The 18,622-nt window shown below is 49.5% G+C and overlaps 1 protein-coding gene across 8 annotated transcripts in view; it reads left to right on the top strand.

Moving 5' to 3' along the window:
• The window catches only part of KDM2B (lysine demethylase 2B), a 1,898,564-nt gene that overhangs the window by 947,940 nt on the left and 932,002 nt on the right, over positions 1-18,622 (top strand). For all 8 annotated transcript variants that reach the window (XM_069619581.1, XM_069619583.1, XM_069619582.1 and 5 more), the window contains exon 9: positions 1,486-1,601. In XM_069619581.1, coding sequence (XP_069475682.1) covers positions 1,486-1,601 — 116 coding nt within the window. The remainder of the gene's footprint in view (positions 1-1,485; positions 1,602-18,622) is intronic.

The following is an 18,622-nucleotide window of genomic DNA, read 5'->3' as shown; positions in this document are numbered from 1 at the left end:
ATAAAATGTGTTTGGCCAGAGCATGGGTTGGGCTGGTTGCTTGCTTATATTCAGAGCAGCGGTGGGGGTATTTCTACCCTGTTGTGCAAATCAAAAGTTGGCACTCATCAGTTTAATTTCCTAATAACTGCTGTCAGCACAACAGGAGCATGTATGTGTGATTAAGCAGTTTGAGAAACATTTGGGCCTGATTCATGTAATGTTTTCCTATGGGATTGCACCATTATAAAACACTTCCATGAATCAGGCCCATAACATCTTCATAAATATATAACCTGTGATAAAACACAAAGGAAGGGGCACTAAAAGTACAGGGTATTTGTGTAGTAGTCTTGACAAAAAAAGGAAACATATATCAAATAAAATGAGTAAATGCCAGTTTAAGCCGCATTTGTGAGTTTGGAAATTTCTTTTTTTTCCTATGAAAGTGTAAGACGCACATTTGGAAAACAATAGTGTGCCCAACGTGTAGTAACCCTGCTGTTAACAGTGATGGCCCCCACCACCGTGATAGGCATGGCCTATTGATTCCCGTGGTGTCCCTTTCAGGCCAGAAGAAAGAAACAGGCTGAGCAAATATAGCCGGGAAAGGAGGACAGGGCAGATCAGATCACCGAGGGCCCAGCTTCTCTGGCGAATCTGGTGGGCTTGGTGAAGCCTTGTCAGGGCTGAGACAGGACGGTCCGAAATCCGGCCAGACATCTGATGTCGGATCTCGACCCGGCAAGAGCCGGCACATTGCCCAGCGCTGCGTAGACCTCCTGGTTTCAGAAAGCCCTTGAAAAGTGGCATCCAACCCGTCCATCCCATTCGCACAGGTTTAACGTGACCAAGAGGTAAGAGTGGACGTTAGTATTCCATCTCCTTTGTATGACCTTGCACCCCCATGTGCAAGCCACTGAGGAAAGGTGGCTGCCACCGCCCCCCTCTCCTCCGTTGTATATCGAATGTTACCCCTTTCCTATAGAGTGGCCTGCCCGTACTGAGGGATGTTGCCCTCTAGGCGCCCCCCCCCTCCCCTTTCAGAGAAACCTGGGGACTGTGTGGAAGGTGGCCTTTCCGGCCTCCGCTCCCTTTCTTCGCAGCGACCTGGACAGAGAGTGTGAAAAGGTGCCCTCCCTCCATCCCTCGCCCCCACCCCTCTGTGTAATCCTGCCAGACGCTTCCCGGTTAGCCGCGCGTTTCAGCCTTGTCACGTTTGATGGCCCAGGGCTGCCTGGGCTCTGTCCTGAGAACCTCCCCTGCTGCAGCTAGCTCACTGCTTCCGAGGTTAAGGCACACATCCTGCCCGCCCGCCGACGCCGCGGCAGACAGGGCTGTAACAGCCCGCTGCAGCAGCAGCAGCGCCCCCGGGGGGTGGGGGGGGGTTCCGAACCGCCCTCCCTCCCTGCATGTCTATGGCTCGGGCGATCATGTGAGCCCTCGCCACCGCCGCCGCCGCCTACCATGAGACGGCTCCCTAAGTGTACTGCTTTCTGCCCGCAGGATGGATCCACGCCGTGTACACGCAGGCCGACTCCCTGGTCTTCGGGGGCAACATCCTGCACAGCTTTAACATCCCCATGCAGCTGCACATCCACGACATCGAGGACAGGACGCGGGTGAGTCTCCGGGCCTTGGGGGGGGGGAGGAAAGGGTTGATATGTGTTTGCATCCTGTCGTTTTTTATCACCTGAGAAACGTGCATTATCTTCAAAGTTGAAATGGTGTGTCCGACATTGAGCGCTTGGTATTCAAGAACTCCTCCCACCCACCCACCAGAACATGGATACTGCTGGCCGTGGCGGCCTCCGCTGCGGGCGCATCACCCGCTGCGCATTCCCTAGCAGCTGGCCATGAGCTCCCGCCCCGTGCCCGTCCGCGCCGCCTGGCTGACTCTCTTCCCGAAACCTTGCCTGGCGGGCGGGCGGGCTCCTCTGCCTTCTTGCGCATTCACTGCCACCTCAGCGCCTGCCCGGAAAGTCCCTCTCCTGCTCCGAAAGCCATTTCCACGCTGCACACATCACGCAGGAGCACAGTGAACTGATCCAAGATAACGCACTTGGCATGTGAAATAGTAGCTCCACATTGATTACGGTGCCTGACACAGGGCCGTCGCCAGTACGCCTGTAAATACATGACCACATACCGAAGTAGACCCACTGAAACAGTGGATGATTGGCTGAGCGTGATTACACAGTATTGCATGTTGTTTGGATGGCGGACCGGTCTTTGAACATATTGATGCAACTCACATCTTAATGCAACTCACATCTAAGCGTGCTGTCTCCAAAATATTCGAGGGGCTGGAGGGCAGTCAGTCTTATACCCTTGCTTTCCGGTGGCCCCCACCCCCTCCCCCCAACTTTATCCGGTTATTCCTTTCTATTGTACATAGTCACTGCATCTGCTAAGTTCAACTCCAGGTCACTGAGCGCAGGCTGAGCTGCTCCTGGTTTTAGAGTTTTGCCTCTGATGATTCTGGAGCTCCCCTCGGATGCTCATCTATTTTTTTTTTATCCAAGGACGTAGTGATCGCAAGTACTTAGTGTGAATCTGAACCCGTAAAACCAGGACTGGACACTGACCTGGAGGCTCTGCGTAATACGAGCTCGCTCTTTCCTCTGACTCGTGATTCGGAAGATAAGGGCTGGAAGGCAGGAGAGAGGAGGCCGCGGCTCTACCTCGCAGGGGCACGAGTCGCTGTGTGATCTTATTGTCAACGCCGGCTCATGGCAATAAGCCTGGAAGTGTTTTTGTGCTGGGGAGTGGCATGCGGGTGACACGGATGGATGACAAGTGTGACAAGACAGGCAATACAGTAATGACAGTTGTAGGAATGAGGAGACTGACGACCAGGATGTGAGGTGGAAAAACTTTGGCCACAGGCTTTATTTTAGTACCAGCCATGGTGCAAAAGAAAAACCAGCCATAACATCACATAAGGATAACAATACTATATTTTGGGGACAGAGGGAACAGGTGAGCGGGGGGCCCTAATCCCAATTAGGGGCCCGCTCGAGGCTGATCCCCGCCGCCATTCATATGAAAGCTTGTGACAATTGTTTGGCCCAGCTTGTGAGCTGTGACATGTTCATAATTGCTTGTCTTTGGAGCAGGTTCATCCTGCTTTCTCTTGTCCTTTCCAAGTGAGGTGGGGAGGTGTGCGCTTGTGTGCCTTTTATTGCTGTCCAACTTGACCAGGTTTAGCACTTGCGCCCTCTCTTGCTCACAGGGTGATTTTCGCTGAAGTTATGGCTCTTGATCCATATTTCTTGATAAAACAAAACCCCGCGTTGTGAAGCCTTTACTTGATCCTCCGCGGGATGTGTTCCTAGAGCCATTTTGATTTTTTGGTCATGTGTTTTGTACTTTTCCATGGATGGAGGCGTTTTAGCCTCTGGTCCACTCTTTGGAGATGAATTTGGCACTTTCTACACACATGATCCACTTGAGTTTTTGAAGCCCCCACGCTCCGTTTGCGGGCTAGTTGTTTCCTCGGGGGTGGGTTCTAGGAGCCTTACTAGGGTCTTCCCTGCTCCTGATCCACTTGTGCTATGAGACCTCTTCCGCGCATTAGGCTGCTTGTTTTTACAGCCGGGGTGGGTTCAAAGAGCCTTACTGGGTTTTTACCCTGCTCCCGATCCACTTGCATTGTGAGACCCCCTCAGCGCTTAGAGCTGCTTGTTTTTACAGCCGGGGTGGGTTCAAAGAGCCTTGATGGGTTTTTACCCTGCTCCCGATCCACTTGCATTGTGAGACCCCCTCGGCGCTTGGAGCTGCTTGTTTTTACAGCCGGGGTGGGTTCAAAGAGCCTTACCGAGTTTTTACCCTGCTCCCGATCTACTTGCATTGTGAGACCCCCTCAGCACTTAAAGCTGCTTGTTTTTACAGCCGGGGTGGGTTCAAAGAGCCTTACTAGGTTTTTACCCTGCTCCCGATCCACTTGCGTTGTGATACCCCCTCAGCGCTTAAGGCTGCTTGTTTTTACAGCTGGAGTGGGTTCAAAAAGAGCCTTACTAGCATTTTCCCTGCTCCCGCTCCACTTGTGTTGTGAAACCCCTTCAGTGCTTGTGTTGTACTATTTTGTTGCTGGGGTGGGTTCTAAGGGCTTAGCTGGGAACTTCCCCTGCCCACGATCCACTTGCGTACCCCAGTGCGCTTATCTTGGATAACAAATGCGAGGGGGTGGGTTCCGGAGCCTTACTAGGAACTTACCCTGCTCCTGATCCACTTGCGGTGAGACCCCCCCTTTCTGCATGCATGGAGGTGGATACTTGAGGCTTGCTAGTACATGTTTCTGCTCAAGTTCCTCTCTCCTTTTCGGCTTTGTAATACCCCTAGAGCTCCCACCTGTATTGATGTTCTCTGGTGGATTCTGAGCGCCTGGGTCTTCTATAACTGTATTTTCCTAGAAGATTAACTAATAGACAAAAGAACCCCGGTATTTTACAAAAGGCCCTTCTTGGAATTGAATTTTTATGTTTATTTTTTAAAGTGAGGCGTTTTAGCCTCCCCTAATGATATGATTGTGTTCCATCTTCTACCTGGAGCTCGCTATAGCTTTTCCTTACAGTTATTTGCAGGGTGGGAGGGATGGTTTTTTAGACCTGCAGCCGTCCTGCTGCTGTTCGTGGCTGACTGGGAGGAAGCATGAGAAGGGCCACCTTGCCCCCGCCAGATAAAGGCAAAATTCGGCCTGGGGCAAGGCGGCCCTTTCTTTGAACTTCAAAAGGCCCCCGCTCAGCATCCGCAGGATGGGAAGGGGGGCCTTCGAAGTGTGGAGGGCAAGGTGACAGGGGGCAGCGACTACCGGTTGTCACCTGCCCCTCTCACCTCACCCTCCTGTCTTGGAGACGCGCTGTCTGGGTTCCAATTGTTAAGGGACCCAGCAGCCCGACCCCACCATGTGCATGCTAAGTGGGGCAGCGCCAAACAGGCGCTGCCCCACCGGACTTCGCACAAATCCCCCACCTCCCAGCTTACGGCCCTGGGCCTCCCATCCGGGTGGGCCCGGGTGTATAAGCCTGGAAGTGTTTTTGTGCTGGGGAGTGGCATGCGGGTGACACGGATGGATGACAAGTGTGACAAGACAGGCAATACAGTAATGACAGTTGTAGGAATGAGGAGACTGACGACCAGGATGTGAGGTGAAAAAAACTTTGGCCACAAGCTTTATTTTAGTACCAGCCATGGTGCAAAAGAAAAACCAGCCATAACATCACATAAGGATAACAATACTATATTTTGGGGACAGAGGGAACAGGTGAGCGGGGGGCCCTAATCCCAATTAGGGGCCCGCTCGAGGCTGATCCCCGCCGCCACCCTGAGGGGATGCTGACCGGCGTCTCCCAGGTCCCCCCAAAATAAGAGATTGTGAATTAAGTACAGCCTCTGGCTGCTAGGGTCCAGAAAATATTCCTGGTGAAGGTGTCCATACCTTCAATGGACAGGGGAACCCCGTCACTGCAGAACATGGCCTGGTTGTGTACCGAGATCCCATGTTTAATAAATTTGAGGCCTGAGAAAAGGCAGAAATTGGCCACAGCTTTGTTCAGTTTGCGCCTAGAAATCTCCATGGCTTTGTTGCACTCTGCCCCATGCCAATGTTGGCGAGGGATGATTTCTGACATCATCACTTCTGTTCGAAGTCTTAGCATGTGTGCCAGGGATCTGAGGGAGGTGCAGATTTCAGCCAGGAGAAGCTTCCTGCCCAGCTGAGGCAAGTCATTGCCCCCGAGGTGTATGATGAAAAAATCGGGGGGAGGTGAGCAGGCCCCCAGTAGGCCAGCCAATTTGTCGTGTAGGTCTCCCCAGCGCATGCCCGGCTTGCCCCACCAGTAGGTGATGGTGTCCTGGAAATGCATGCCGTCCTGGGTTTCCTCCAGCCATCTGCTGGCTCTGGTAATGAAAGAGTGGCCCACGATCCACGCCGTCTGGGACGGGGTAGCCTGTGGTTAGAGGAAAATGGGGGGGGAAGACGGAGGATACTATTAGATCAAGCCTTTTCTGATGTATCTTTTGTAAGCCCCCGATTTCCAACCCCCAATCCCTTTTATGGCTTTCTCTTGCAGCCCCCCCATCCAGGCTGAAGTGGCTGCTCCTATCCTGAAGGAGTGGGATCCAAACTCAGTAGGATTCCATCCTATAGCTATTATAGTCTTCTTGAGGACAGACCTCACCTGGAATCTACTGAGGGTAGACCCATTTTTGTGTGTGAATAATTGCCCCCCCCCGACTGGGGCGCTTGTTCATGAATGCGCTGGTGGTGCAAATGGGGCAATATTCTGTTTCCTCAATGCAGTACAGGTTGATGATCCTCCCTTTTCCTAACTGATCAGTTTTGGACCTACACAGTTTCACAGCCATGGAATCCTTCCCCAGGTGGATGTCGCCTATATCCAGCCCTTCCTCTGATCCTGTGTTTTTGGAGGCTATCTCGCTGATCCTGAACGCCCCAAAGTAGTTTAGTGTGAAGGCAGCTCTAAATAGTGAGGTCTCGTAGGCATTGTTGCATACTGCAGGGAGGGTGTCTAGCAGAATTTTTAATTTAGCAAAATTGAGGGGGCGCTTGGTGTCTGTCTTGACCCCTTCCATTTTGGACCAACCCTTGAGTGCATATCTGGTTAGTGCGCCGTGGGTGGGGTCGGGTGCCCCCGCTAATCTAGTGTAATATGAAACTGCTGCCAGATGGGATGAAGCCCATGCCTTCTTTTTGCTTTGTTTGAAAACCCACTCCATAAAGTCATTGACATGGCACTCCTGTATATCCCTGATGTTGGTGACTTTTGTGATCCTTCCAAAATCAGTCAAGCCCTTATTGTACATTTTGGCAGTTTTCTGTGCCAGCGTCTTTTTGGCCAGTTCCCCTAAGACACCTTTCGGCTCACCTGTAGGAGTGTGGTGCCGGGAAAGGCAACCCCTTTTGTCCGGGCCCGGGGGTGAGGGTAGAGCTGGGCGCGGGCATCTCAGGGAAGAGCTGTGACCGGCTGGCTGGCGGCGGCTGCCTTGGGTGTGTCCATGATGGCCCAAACCTCTTCTGGAACTGCTGTCCTCCTGGCTTCTGCCTGTGGGTTTAGTGCCTTGAAAGTGGAGAACTGAAAACGGGACAGAGCGTCAGCGGCCTTATTATCTTTGCCTGCAATGTGCCGCCCAATTATTACAATGTTATTTTCCAGGGTGACTTTTGTCATTTCTCTCAACACTTTTAGCACCAGAGGGCAGGAGGCAGCACCCTTGTTTAAAATGTGTACAACCGCCATGTTGTCTGACCATGTGACCAGTTCTGTGTTGGCCAACAGGTCCCCCCATAGGTAGAGTGCCAGCCATATGGGGAATATCTCTAGCAATGTGATGTTCCTGGTCCAGCCCCTCTGCTGCCAGCAGGGCGGCCAGTGGCCGGCGCACCACTTGTTACCAAAACATACCCCAAAGCCTCTGCTGCCAGCCGCATCCGTGAACAGGGACCTTTTGTCTGCCCCATTCATGGGTTTGCGCCATATCACTTGGCCATTGAAGTTGTTAAGAAATGCTTCCCACATGGCTAGGTCTTGTGTTATCTCCTTGCCCAATCTGATGTGGTGGTGTGGCTTTGTAACCCCCCTCATTTTTAGTTCCAGGCTCCTGTGGAAAACCCGGCCTTGGGGCATGATTCTGGTGGCAAAGTTCAGCTTCCCAGCAAGGGACTGTATTTCACGCAGCGTTGCCTTGTCCCTGCCTGACATCCGCCTTATTGTCTGAAGAAGGTCCTCTATTTTGTCCCTGGGCAGGCGGCACTCCCCCATGGAAGAGTCAATCTCTATTCCTAGAAATGACAAGGTGGTGGTGGGTCCTACAGTTTTCTCGGGTGCCAGAGGAACCCCTAATTCCTGCATGGTTTCACTGAATGTTTTTGGGGATGAGCTGCATAGGAGAGACCCTGCTGGGCCAGTGAAGAAGAAATCATCCAAATAGTGTACCGTTCTGGCTCTGGGCATGGCCTGTTGGAACGCCCACTGTAAGAAAGAACTGAACTGTTCAAAATAGGCACACGCGATGGCACAGCCCATGGGAAGGCATTTGTCAAAATAGAATTTATTGTCAAAATGGAAACACAGCCACTGGTAGGTGCTCTTGTGCACGGGCAGCAGCCTGAAAGCTGACTTAATGTCCGCTTTTGCCATGAGAGCGTGCCTACTTGACAGTTTTACTAGGTCGACAGCATCTTGCACGCAGCTGTAAGAGACAGCGGCCTCCGTGGCAGGGATGCCGTCATTGAAAGAGCTACCGGGTGGGTGTGATAAATGATGGATCATCCTGAACTCCCCCGGCTCTTTTTTGGGCACAATGCCCAGGGGGGGAGCATAAAAACTCAGTGAAGGGGGGGTGCTGGAAGGGGCCCTCAATCCTCCCTAGTTGTAGCTCTTTATCAATTTTTTCGCTTATTATGGTAGCTAGGGATGAGGCAGATTGTAGGTTCTTGGGTATGGTGGGAGATCCCTGGCCCTTGAATGGGATCCGGAAGCCATCTTTGAAACCCTGAGCCAGGGATGCTCTAGCTGCTGGGTCAGGGTAGTTCTCTAACATTTTTAGCAGTTGGTCAATTTTTATTGGTGGGGCCCCTAATCTATAGCTAGTGCATATTTTTGCCCTCAGTGACTTTTGGGCTGGGCCTGGAAGGAGAGGCTTTTGTGCAGTTGTTGCTGCTGTGGCCACCACTGCATGTGCTGCATTGGTGCTTGTATCTGCACTCGGAGCCCTTGTTACATGACCCTCTATTGAAGTACCAGCAGGCCCCCGGTGTGCTTCCTTTGGCCCCCCCGTTGCTGCGGTTGCCGGACTGCCCCTGATTATACCCTGTTTTTTGCCCCCCTGGGGGCGGTCTTCGAAAGGGGGGTTTGTTTTTGTTAGTATTTATACTGTCTTGTTGGGGCCTGCGCTGGTTATGTTGCCTGTTTCTACCCCTTCTATTATACTGATGCTCATGGTCCTTGCTGCTTTGGGCGCTCCTAGCTGAGTTTTCTTTTAATACATGAAAAAGATACAATTTAGGGTCTTCCTCCTCCCAGCCCAGGTCAGGGAATCTCTGCATTTCCTTCCTGAACTCTCTATCATAGTTCAGCCAAGACTCCCCCCCCCAAAGGTATTGTGAATCTCCAAAATTCTGTGGTGGTAGGCAATCAGTGCAGTGCCCTCTTCTGGGAATTTTTCTAGAATTATTGTGGATAGGATTTGAAAAGAGGCCTCCCAGTTCTGAATATTCTTCTCCAGTGTGGGCCTCTTTGCTCTCTCTTTTTCTTCCTCTTTCTCATCCCTTTTTGAAATGCCAAAACCTAATTCTTCATATTCCAGTAGGCAAAAAATGTCAATAAATTGCTTTTTCCAAATCTTTCTCTTAATTTTCCGCTCAATGTGCCATGCAATGGTCTTTTTTAGGCTTTTTTTTACACTTTTGCCGGCAGTGCGCCTCCCATATTTAGTCATATGTGGGATTGGAGACAGTACATCATTGCTAGGCCCAACCCATGCTTTAAGGTGGCCCTGGTCATCCTCGCCCCCAGATTCCGACCCTCTGTCTGTGCTGTCACTCTCGCTGCTGGAGCTGCTCGAGTCATCCCTGTGCCTCTTCTTTTTCCCAGCACCCGCACCCTTATGCCATTTTAAAAATTGTTCAAGCATAGGTCCCAAATCATTGCTTTTCACAGTACCTGATTTTGCTTTTCTTTTGGTGCCTGGGTGGGTGTCTGAAGAGGCGTGCATGCTGCGGACGTCAAGGCGCTGCTTCTTCCTAGCTGGCTGCTCCCTTTCTGCTGGCTCCTCATCGCCGTCAACCTCATCTTCTATTGCCTCTGCGTCATCATCATTGAGGCTGGTGGATGCGAGCTCTGCCATTCTTTCCTGCACCACGTCCATGCCATGGACTGCTTCCGCTGCTTTGGCCCATTCCAGGAGTAATGTTTCTTTCAGGGATAAGGCGTTGGCCATCTCTTGCCTCTTTGGGTCTCTGCGTGCCGGCTTGCAGTGGACCGTCCTTGTGTTGCCCACTTGGTCTGCCGTGCCCATGAGTGCTCGCTCTGATCAATGCTGCCACGGGTATCGCACCACAATGTGATGTAAGGTGCCTTTCTTCTTCTTTAAGGCACCAGTGTTAAGTTAAAATTATTGCTCCGTGACTTCCTGCTTCCAAAAAATGTTTTTCGCTTCCAGAAGAGTTGTGCACTGTAGGCGTTCTCTTCAGACGCTTGCCGGTGCCGTGTTTTGTAAAGAGATGGCCTGTTAAAAACCACAGTGCCCCTGCTCTGTGGTGGATTGGTCAGGATACCGGGAGTAATGCAAAGCCTTTTATTCCCACAGCTCGGCTTGTTGTTTTCGCCGCGTTGAACACCCCCAGAGTGTAAAGTGCTCACCTTCTGCTGAGCTGCCTTCGAAAACGTGATAATGTGCAAATGTGGGATTGTTCCGTATTATGTAAAGAAAAGTTCCTCGTGCTGTTCAAGTTTTCGCTCTTTCGAGGGAGCTCTGTGTCGACCTGCTTCCAAACTGGAGCTTTTTGCACTTTCTGCTCCAGCCGCGGGCTGCCTGATTCCTTCTGTTTGGGAAGCGTTGCCGCGGTAGCCCGAGCGCTGCTGTCACGGTTGCAGCTGTGTCCGAGGGGCCGGGGGGGAGTCTGTCCTTCCAAGCGCCCCTGGTGGTGCGCTGGATTTTTATGCCCTCAACTGGTTGTCACTATTAAGGTCCGCTTCTTCCTCCGGACCGCATGTGCCCCCAGCTGGCCCTTTTGTCCTTCACACTGCACGGTGGTAAAGTTAGCCAGTATCAGGACTTTCCGGGCCTGCGAGCACGCCTTGCCGCACGAGAAAAAATGTGCCGTGTGTGGAAGGATTCCCCGGTGTGACTCTTTGTTCCGGCAGTAGCCGCCCGTTGGCCTCCGACTTCTTGTTGCTGTTTTAAGCTCCATTGAGGCCTGTTGTGCTGGTGGCGTAGCGCGCAATGCGCAGCGGAGAACCTTTGAAGCCGGAGTTAGGGGACCGCAAGAATTAGAAGACTCCTCTGCGGCCGGGAAGCGTCTCTTTTTCCAATGCGTTCAGCGCTTTGCCAAACCTACAGCCGTCCTACTGCTGTTCGTGGCTGACTGGGAGGAAGCATGAGAAGGGCCACCTTGCCCCCGCCAGATCAAGGCAAAATTCGGCCTGGGGCAAGGCGGCCCTTTCTTTGAACTTCAAAAGGCCCCCGCTCAGCATCCGCAGGATGGGAAGGGGGGCCTTTGAAGTGTGGAGGGCAAGGTGACAGGGGGCAGCGACTACCGGTTGTCACCTGCCCCTCTCACCTCACCCTCCTGTCTTGGAGACGCGCTGTCTGGGTTCCCATTGTTAAGGGACCCAGCAGCCCGACCCCACCATGTGCATGCTAAGTGGGGCAGCGCCAAACAGGCGCTGCCCCACCGGACTTCGCACAAATCCCCCACCTCCCAGCTTACGGCCCCGGGCCTCCCATCAGGGTGGGTCCGGGTGTATAGGGCAATGCTGGCGTCGGCTAGTTTGAGTTTCTGAGCTGTACGTTTTGACTAATAAGCTGAGTAGTGTGGGTTCACTCTGCTGTTCTTACCAGATCCCTACTTAAGTAATAAATTACAGACAACTTATGTGTATGGATAAATTGTAGGCCGTAGGCATTTTATTTTCTTACAGAAAATCCAACACAACAAAAATAATTACACAGCCATATGCTTTTGGGCACATTGTTTCCAGTTCCGAAGCTGCTCACGGCTCCTTCTGAGTCCTTGTTATCCCTGAGCCTTCGTTCCTGGGCACATGCCGCCTACGACGTTTCTTGGACCGTGTACTGAAAGAGTACTCGGCGTCCCTTTCTTCTGCCTGTTCCTTCTTTACTTGGACCATGTACCGAAAGAGTACTCAGCGGTCTTACTTCTGCTCGCTCCTTCTTTTTTGGACCGTGTACCGAGGGAGTACTCGGCGTACTGGCTCCTGCCTGCACCCCCTCTTCCGTTTTTCTTGTAGGGTGGGTTGGGTGGCAAACGTTTTTCCTTCCCCTTCTCCAGGTAACAAGAGCCTACCCGAGAGAGGTGAGCTCTTACCTGGTTTGTGCCGCCTCTCCTTTTCCAGGCTTACTTATACCCCCCCGGCCTTTTGTTCCTTCCTGGGGGCAGCCGGGTTACCCCCTGACCTCTTGCTGTTACAATTCGCACCTTACCAGGTGCCGTTTCCTGTCCTTCCTGGCCTTTTGTTTCTTGTGGCGCCATTCGGACGCCCCTCCCTACGCTTTCGCGCCGTTTTCCCCCCACCCCGAGCCTAAACTCCCAGACCCTCTATCGTCCCGCATTTCATGCGGCCCGGGGCCTGGGTCATTTTACTGCCAACATGCGCTTTAAAATCAATTATTTCAAACATATTTTTACCAAACATGCACCATTAGTTACAGCTCCAAACAGCCAGTCATATAAGAAATGCAAATTGCAATCTGTTATTCTGGACCACTTTCCAATTGGTTCCCGGCTCCATGGCAAAGTCCAGTCCTGCCTACTTGTGCGCGTTCAGCGTTATAACCTACTGAGAGTGTGATTAGCAGAGTGTTCTACACACGGTATACAGATCTCTTCAAGGAATAATGAAAATCAATGGAGGTGTTTTGCTAACTGAATACCAGCTGCAGATAAACTAGTACCAGAATTATGTCTGCAACGGTGGCAGTGCAAGGCACTAGGCTTGGAAATAGGGGAAGTTGAAGTGAAGACCGAAAGCAGCACTCAGCCGGGACTTACGCACCTCTTTACGTTTAGAAACCAGCACTGGCAAAGCCATCAATTTTGGCATTTGTGTGGGAAGTAGAGTATCCAGCATTACAAGAGAGGGGAGAGGTGACGAAGGGTGGGGAGGGGGCGAACCACGCAAATGGCCTTCCTACTTTTCCCCCCAAGTGCAGTGCGCGCAATTCCATACAATCTGGATTATAACAACTATAGACAACACCGCCAAAGAAAAACTTTTCACTCCTTCTCATAAACGGGTAAGGCAAAATGGTTCACCCCACTACTCAGCACCATGCAAAGGAAAAACCGAAGACTAGAACTTGATTGGAGAAAACAAAACAACGCTGCGAATAAGCTGAAATTCCTACAACACAAACGCACATACGAAAAGGAAATACAAAAAGCGAAGAGGAAACACTACGACAACCAAATCTTTGAAGCACCAAACACCCAAAAAAAGCTCTTCAAAATCATAAATGAAATTAAAAATCCTCCGGGATGCAACAACACACCAATTCCGTCTATGAAACTATGCAATGACCTTGCAGACCACTTCAAAAACAAAATCAACAGCATCCAACAAACCATACAAAGCAGACCACCCGATCTGACTACGATCCCCACCTACACTCAGGAGGAACACCCATACAAACTACAAAGCTTTTCAGAAATATCAGTGGAGACATTCGTCAAACTTGTGAATGAAAGCAATAACTCAGGGTCTCCCAAAGACCCATGCCCGCCAGACATATACAAATCGATTCTTAAACAAGGAACGCCCATGGAATATCACAGGAAAGTCCTCAATCTTTCAATCGCAACTGGGAAAGTGCCACAAGCCTTCAAATCTCAGATACAGGCCACAACTCAAAGATACAGTGGGAACCGTAGAGGACCTTTCCAACTACAGACCCATCTCCAACATCCCGTACACAGCCAAGCTGCTCGAAACGTACATATATAAAACTACCCAAGAATTCATATAAGAGCACGGCCTACTAGACCAGGCACAAGTTGGCTTTAGACCAATGAGAGGAATGGAATCGGCTCTCCTCTCAATATGGGATGACCTAAAAATGAACGCAGACTTGGAATGTCTTGATACTCCTACAACGATCAGCAGCATTCGACACAGTTAATCACGACACCCTCATAACGAGATTAGAAGGACTTGGAATAACCGACACCGCACTACTATGGATCAAATCTTTCCTAACAAACAGAACGGAAACCGTATGGATGAAACCCTTCAAATCCAGTTAGAGAGATTCCACCTGTGGAGTACCACAAGGATCATCCTTCTGCCCGCTACTATTCAACATCTACCTATATCTACTTATCAGAATCATCAAAAATCACGGCCTCATCTGCTACAACTATGCCGACGATACACAAATAATCTTCAAAATACAAGACAACCTGGAAATAAACTCAATGCTAGAAAACTGCCTCCGCAATGTATTCATCTGGATGTAAACCAACTGCCTCAAAATTAACCCCAAAACAGAAATAATGATTGTCACAAAAAATGGAGGAGAAAATCACTTCATCCATTGGCCAAGTGAACTCGGGACAACCCCAGCACCCTCACCGATTGTAAAAAACCTGGGGGTCCTGATGGACAATAATCTTCTCAAGAAATGCTTCTTTCTCCTACGAGGGACAAAGAGGATCCTGCCGTTCCTATCCTTCGCCAACAAAACAACGATCATCATCTCCCTCGTCATGTCCAGAGTAGACAAGGCCAACAGCCTGAACGGTATGCCTGAACGACTTTTTAAAAAACTACAACACATACAAAATGCGGCAGCCAGACTGCTTCTGAAACTACCCCGAAGAGAACACACCACACCAGCGCTGAAAATACTACATAAACTACCAATAAAACAACAAATAAAATTCAAAACAATGTGCATCACGCATAGAGCAGTACACAACCAAAGCGCTGAGTTCCTGAGAGACAAACTGCGTACACATCAACCAACAAGAACGCTCAGATCAAGCATTGACATCCGCCAGGAACCAAATCCCTACAACAAAAGAAAACTCAGAGGATCTTCCTTCTCTCACCAAGCGCCGAAAACCTGGAATGACCTTCCAAAGTACATACGTAACACAAGAAACCACTTGCTATTCAGGAAACTACTCAAACCTTGGCTCTTCACGTCATAACTATAAAGACTGACCACAGGGGCACACACACAACTAAAACATCGATGAATGAAGAGACAGACCCTGATCCACACCAAGCAATCGACAGAAAAATCCTAAGGAAAATATCTGACGACATAACAAACGACTAACCGAGAGACAGCCGTAATAGGACCAAAGACCGACTACATAGGAAGACAAAGACAGAAACACCAGGACGACTCATCAATAGGACCCTGACCCTAAACTATAACCATTCCAAACAGACCTAATCACGGTAGATAGCAAGGCAATAGGAAACCCCGTACCATTAGCTCCATTCCAGAGGGTGAGAAACAGAAATAAGCACCCACATTACACAATGCTCATCAAGATACAGCGGGAAGCACAATGCGCCATCACACACAAACTACAAGCAAACAATAGCCCTGAGGAAGTTCCCTCCCCCCAACGAAAACCAAAGAACTAACTGAAAGATAGTCATGATAGGAGGAAACTAACAACTGAATACACAAGCTGACCAAGACGGATGCACTAGGACGCCTCATCAACAGCACTCTAACCCTGAACCATTCAAAGCTTCAACTGACCAGTGTCACATTAGATAATAAGAGAATAGATAGTACCAACCCGGCTCCACACCTGAAGAAAAGGTTCAGACACACCTATCACTCCATACAATATTCACTGATACAGCTGGATCTGCTCAGCACCACCACAGCGAGACGGCCTATAAGGAACCAGCAACAACCCCACTCACAGGGATACAGCTCAGACGGAACTAGAAGTACCTAAATCAGGATACAGATCCCACTAACCCAACCCTCAATTTTCTGCATACTCAACTCACACAAAACTCGCACAACCATTTCTCTCCCAGCAATCCGCACGCACTTTACCACACCGCATCAACAACACATAAACAGCACCTACAGCACATGAGGTCTCGCCCAATCCAATACTTGCACCAAAGCCCAGCACTCAGTGTATACCGAGCTGAAGCTGCCAACATCACACCACCTCTCCCACTCTCCTCCTCCCGACTAACCCTACCCGCCCTCCTTCCTGTTTACAGATCCGCCAGAGCGCCTGGGGACCAATTCCGTTGGTGACATTGCTCTATATAAGTACCTTTAACATAACATCTCATTTGCGCCTCCAAACTGCCCACCCCTGCCCCAATTTACTTTTTTGGTAACATTAGTGGCAGATGACATTTTAACACATAACACAAAACTGTAGGATCATTACAGAGGCTCTGTCCATGCGCTCTGGGACAACATATATGGAAACCTCCTAATTTGCATATGGATTGCACCAGCAGAAGTGACTTCACAGAAAAGGACATTGCAATGAGCATCATCAGTCTTTGATATTTGGAGGCACCATGGAACTGACTTTAGAATACGTTGCCATATTTTCTTTATTTATTGTGCATTTGGTTAAATCAACAACCTTTAGCACAGTTACATAGAAAAGGAAAGAAACCATAATAAAATCCATTTACACATTTCTTAATAAAATCCATTTGTAGATTACACAGGAACTGTGATCCCATTACATCTCCCTTTTAAAATAGTACTTCTTATAATGACATTTCGTTGGCAATTCAAGAAAAACCTCTCAAAATGATCGATTAGTGTCCCGAAGACATTCGTGAATCCAATTCATGTAATCAAGCACTATATGCATTACATCAATACTGCCAACAGGGGAATTTCACATCCCTGTCAGGAATGTTGATCGTACATCAGTCTCGCAATGTCTAGCAAATGTGAAGCGGTATCATCAGTTCGATGGGCAGGGAGACGCATTGACCATGTTTTGACCATCTCTGCTATTGTTCTCAATGGCCCCTGCCAGATGTTAAATGCTGCGCTGGTGATCACTAGAGAGGAGGCTCCGATCAGTGTACTCGAGAACTGATGGTGCTGCATGTCTAGCATATGCAAAAAAAAGGCTTGGTATCCCTTTTGGTATTGCGAACTAACACATGCCGTGCTGTCTCAATCACGCTAATCCACATGGGGTATCTTCGACCAGACGCCAACATATTCATAGGCTGGTAAGATATTGAAACCTTCTTTGGTGCAGATTTTAGTTACATAGGTGCAGTGTTTATTAATAAAGAAACCTTGTCTACTGTATTCAGTGTATCTCTTTTTTTCCATACAAATTAGAACCTGGCTATGCCCTGTCCCAAATCGAAGTTTCTTGTTTCAATTTGTTCAGCACATCAAGAGCAATCATGTTTGTAGCTGCCACTGAGCTAGTGTCAACTGCTAAAGCAATGTTGGAAGAATTTGCACATGCAGTCCCCTTTAATGCAGACAAAAAGGGATTAAGACAAGCAGCTTGGTATCTACACGAGAAGAGTCCTGCAAGGGTCTCGCAGTTAGTTGGAGCATTGACTAGGGAAAGATATAACTTGCAAGGTTTCATGCACCAGCTGGTCCGTAAGGACTGCAGGCCTAGTTCACAGCAATGGGCGCCCACCGGGACTGCACTAGGAACCCGCAGGATTGGTCTAAGGATTTTGCTCTCTATATTTTCCAACCAGGCAACTTCAGACTGTCCAAGCAATTCAAGTCCATAGGTCAATCCCGGAACAATACGGGTGGTATATACCGCTAAGAACCCTTCAATGTTGTTCCCACCTTGTTTGGCCATGAAGCGTTTGATTACTGACCATTTACATACGATTTTGGTCTTAACATAGTCTTCATGGCAAAAATGGGTGGCGGCTGTACACATGAGAATTCCCAGAAAGATGTATCTATCAACTACTTCCAATGTGGAATTGTTGAGTTTCCAAATGAAGGAACTTTCCCGCTCCAGTTTACTGTCCAAAATCATTACTTTGGTTTTGGGAGCATTAATGCCAAGGTAGTTGGCAGATGCGGATTTCTGTAACGTGTCTATTCACTGCTGGCGCTCAATCGCTGTACAATCGATAAGGATGGTGTCCTCCGCATATATTAACCACAATGTGGGCTTCAAGCCTACCCAGGGTGGAAAGTTAGGAATCTCTCTGAGTTTCGTCCAGGTCGGAAACCTATAGGTTGAACAGCAGGGGTGCCAATACGCACCCCTGCTTGAGTCCAACATTTATTCCGAGCCGCATTTAAATCTCTTTCCCTCTTGATTCAGACGGATGGTCACCGTAGTGTCTTGGTATAAAGCCATGATAAGGTGGCAAAGCGAGGGCTCCAGGCCCCATAGTCGGAATTATTCCCAAAGCAGTGGCTGTGAGATGAAATCAAAAGCTTTGGTCATTTCAGAGGCAAGATATTGTAGCAAGCAAGCATCAAGTACTGTACTGTGTGCTTTTCTGAAGCCTGTTTGAAACTTTTTTAGTCTGCCACTAGCTTCAGCCCAGATATTCAACTTTTTCAGGATCAATGAGGCAAAGATCTTGGCACTGGTATCCAGCATGGCCAGTAGCCTATAGTTAGAGGGGTCCCCCACATTGCCCTAAACAGGGATCAATATGGACTCCCGCCAACCACAAGGTACTGACCTAGTTTGCAAGATGTTCCTAAACCAGTGATCCAAAATCCCAGACCAATACTCAGGGTTGGATTTATAGACAATATTGGCGATTGCATCTGGGCCCGGCGCTCTAGAACTTTGCAATCTCATGATTCCCTGAATGTCCTCAGAATCAAAATCCAAGGTTAATGGGCCTTTAACAATAGTGTTTAGCACCACATCTATGGGGATTTCAACAGTCCTTTCATTGTGGTA

This window comes from Ambystoma mexicanum, chromosome 10, assembly GCF_040938575.1.
Source record: "Ambystoma mexicanum isolate Mex_15411 chromosome 10, UKY_AmexF1_1, whole genome shotgun sequence".
Taxonomy (NCBI): domain Eukaryota; kingdom Metazoa; phylum Chordata; class Amphibia; order Caudata; family Ambystomatidae; genus Ambystoma; species Ambystoma mexicanum.
This window is presented reverse-complemented; position numbering and strand designations above follow the sequence as displayed.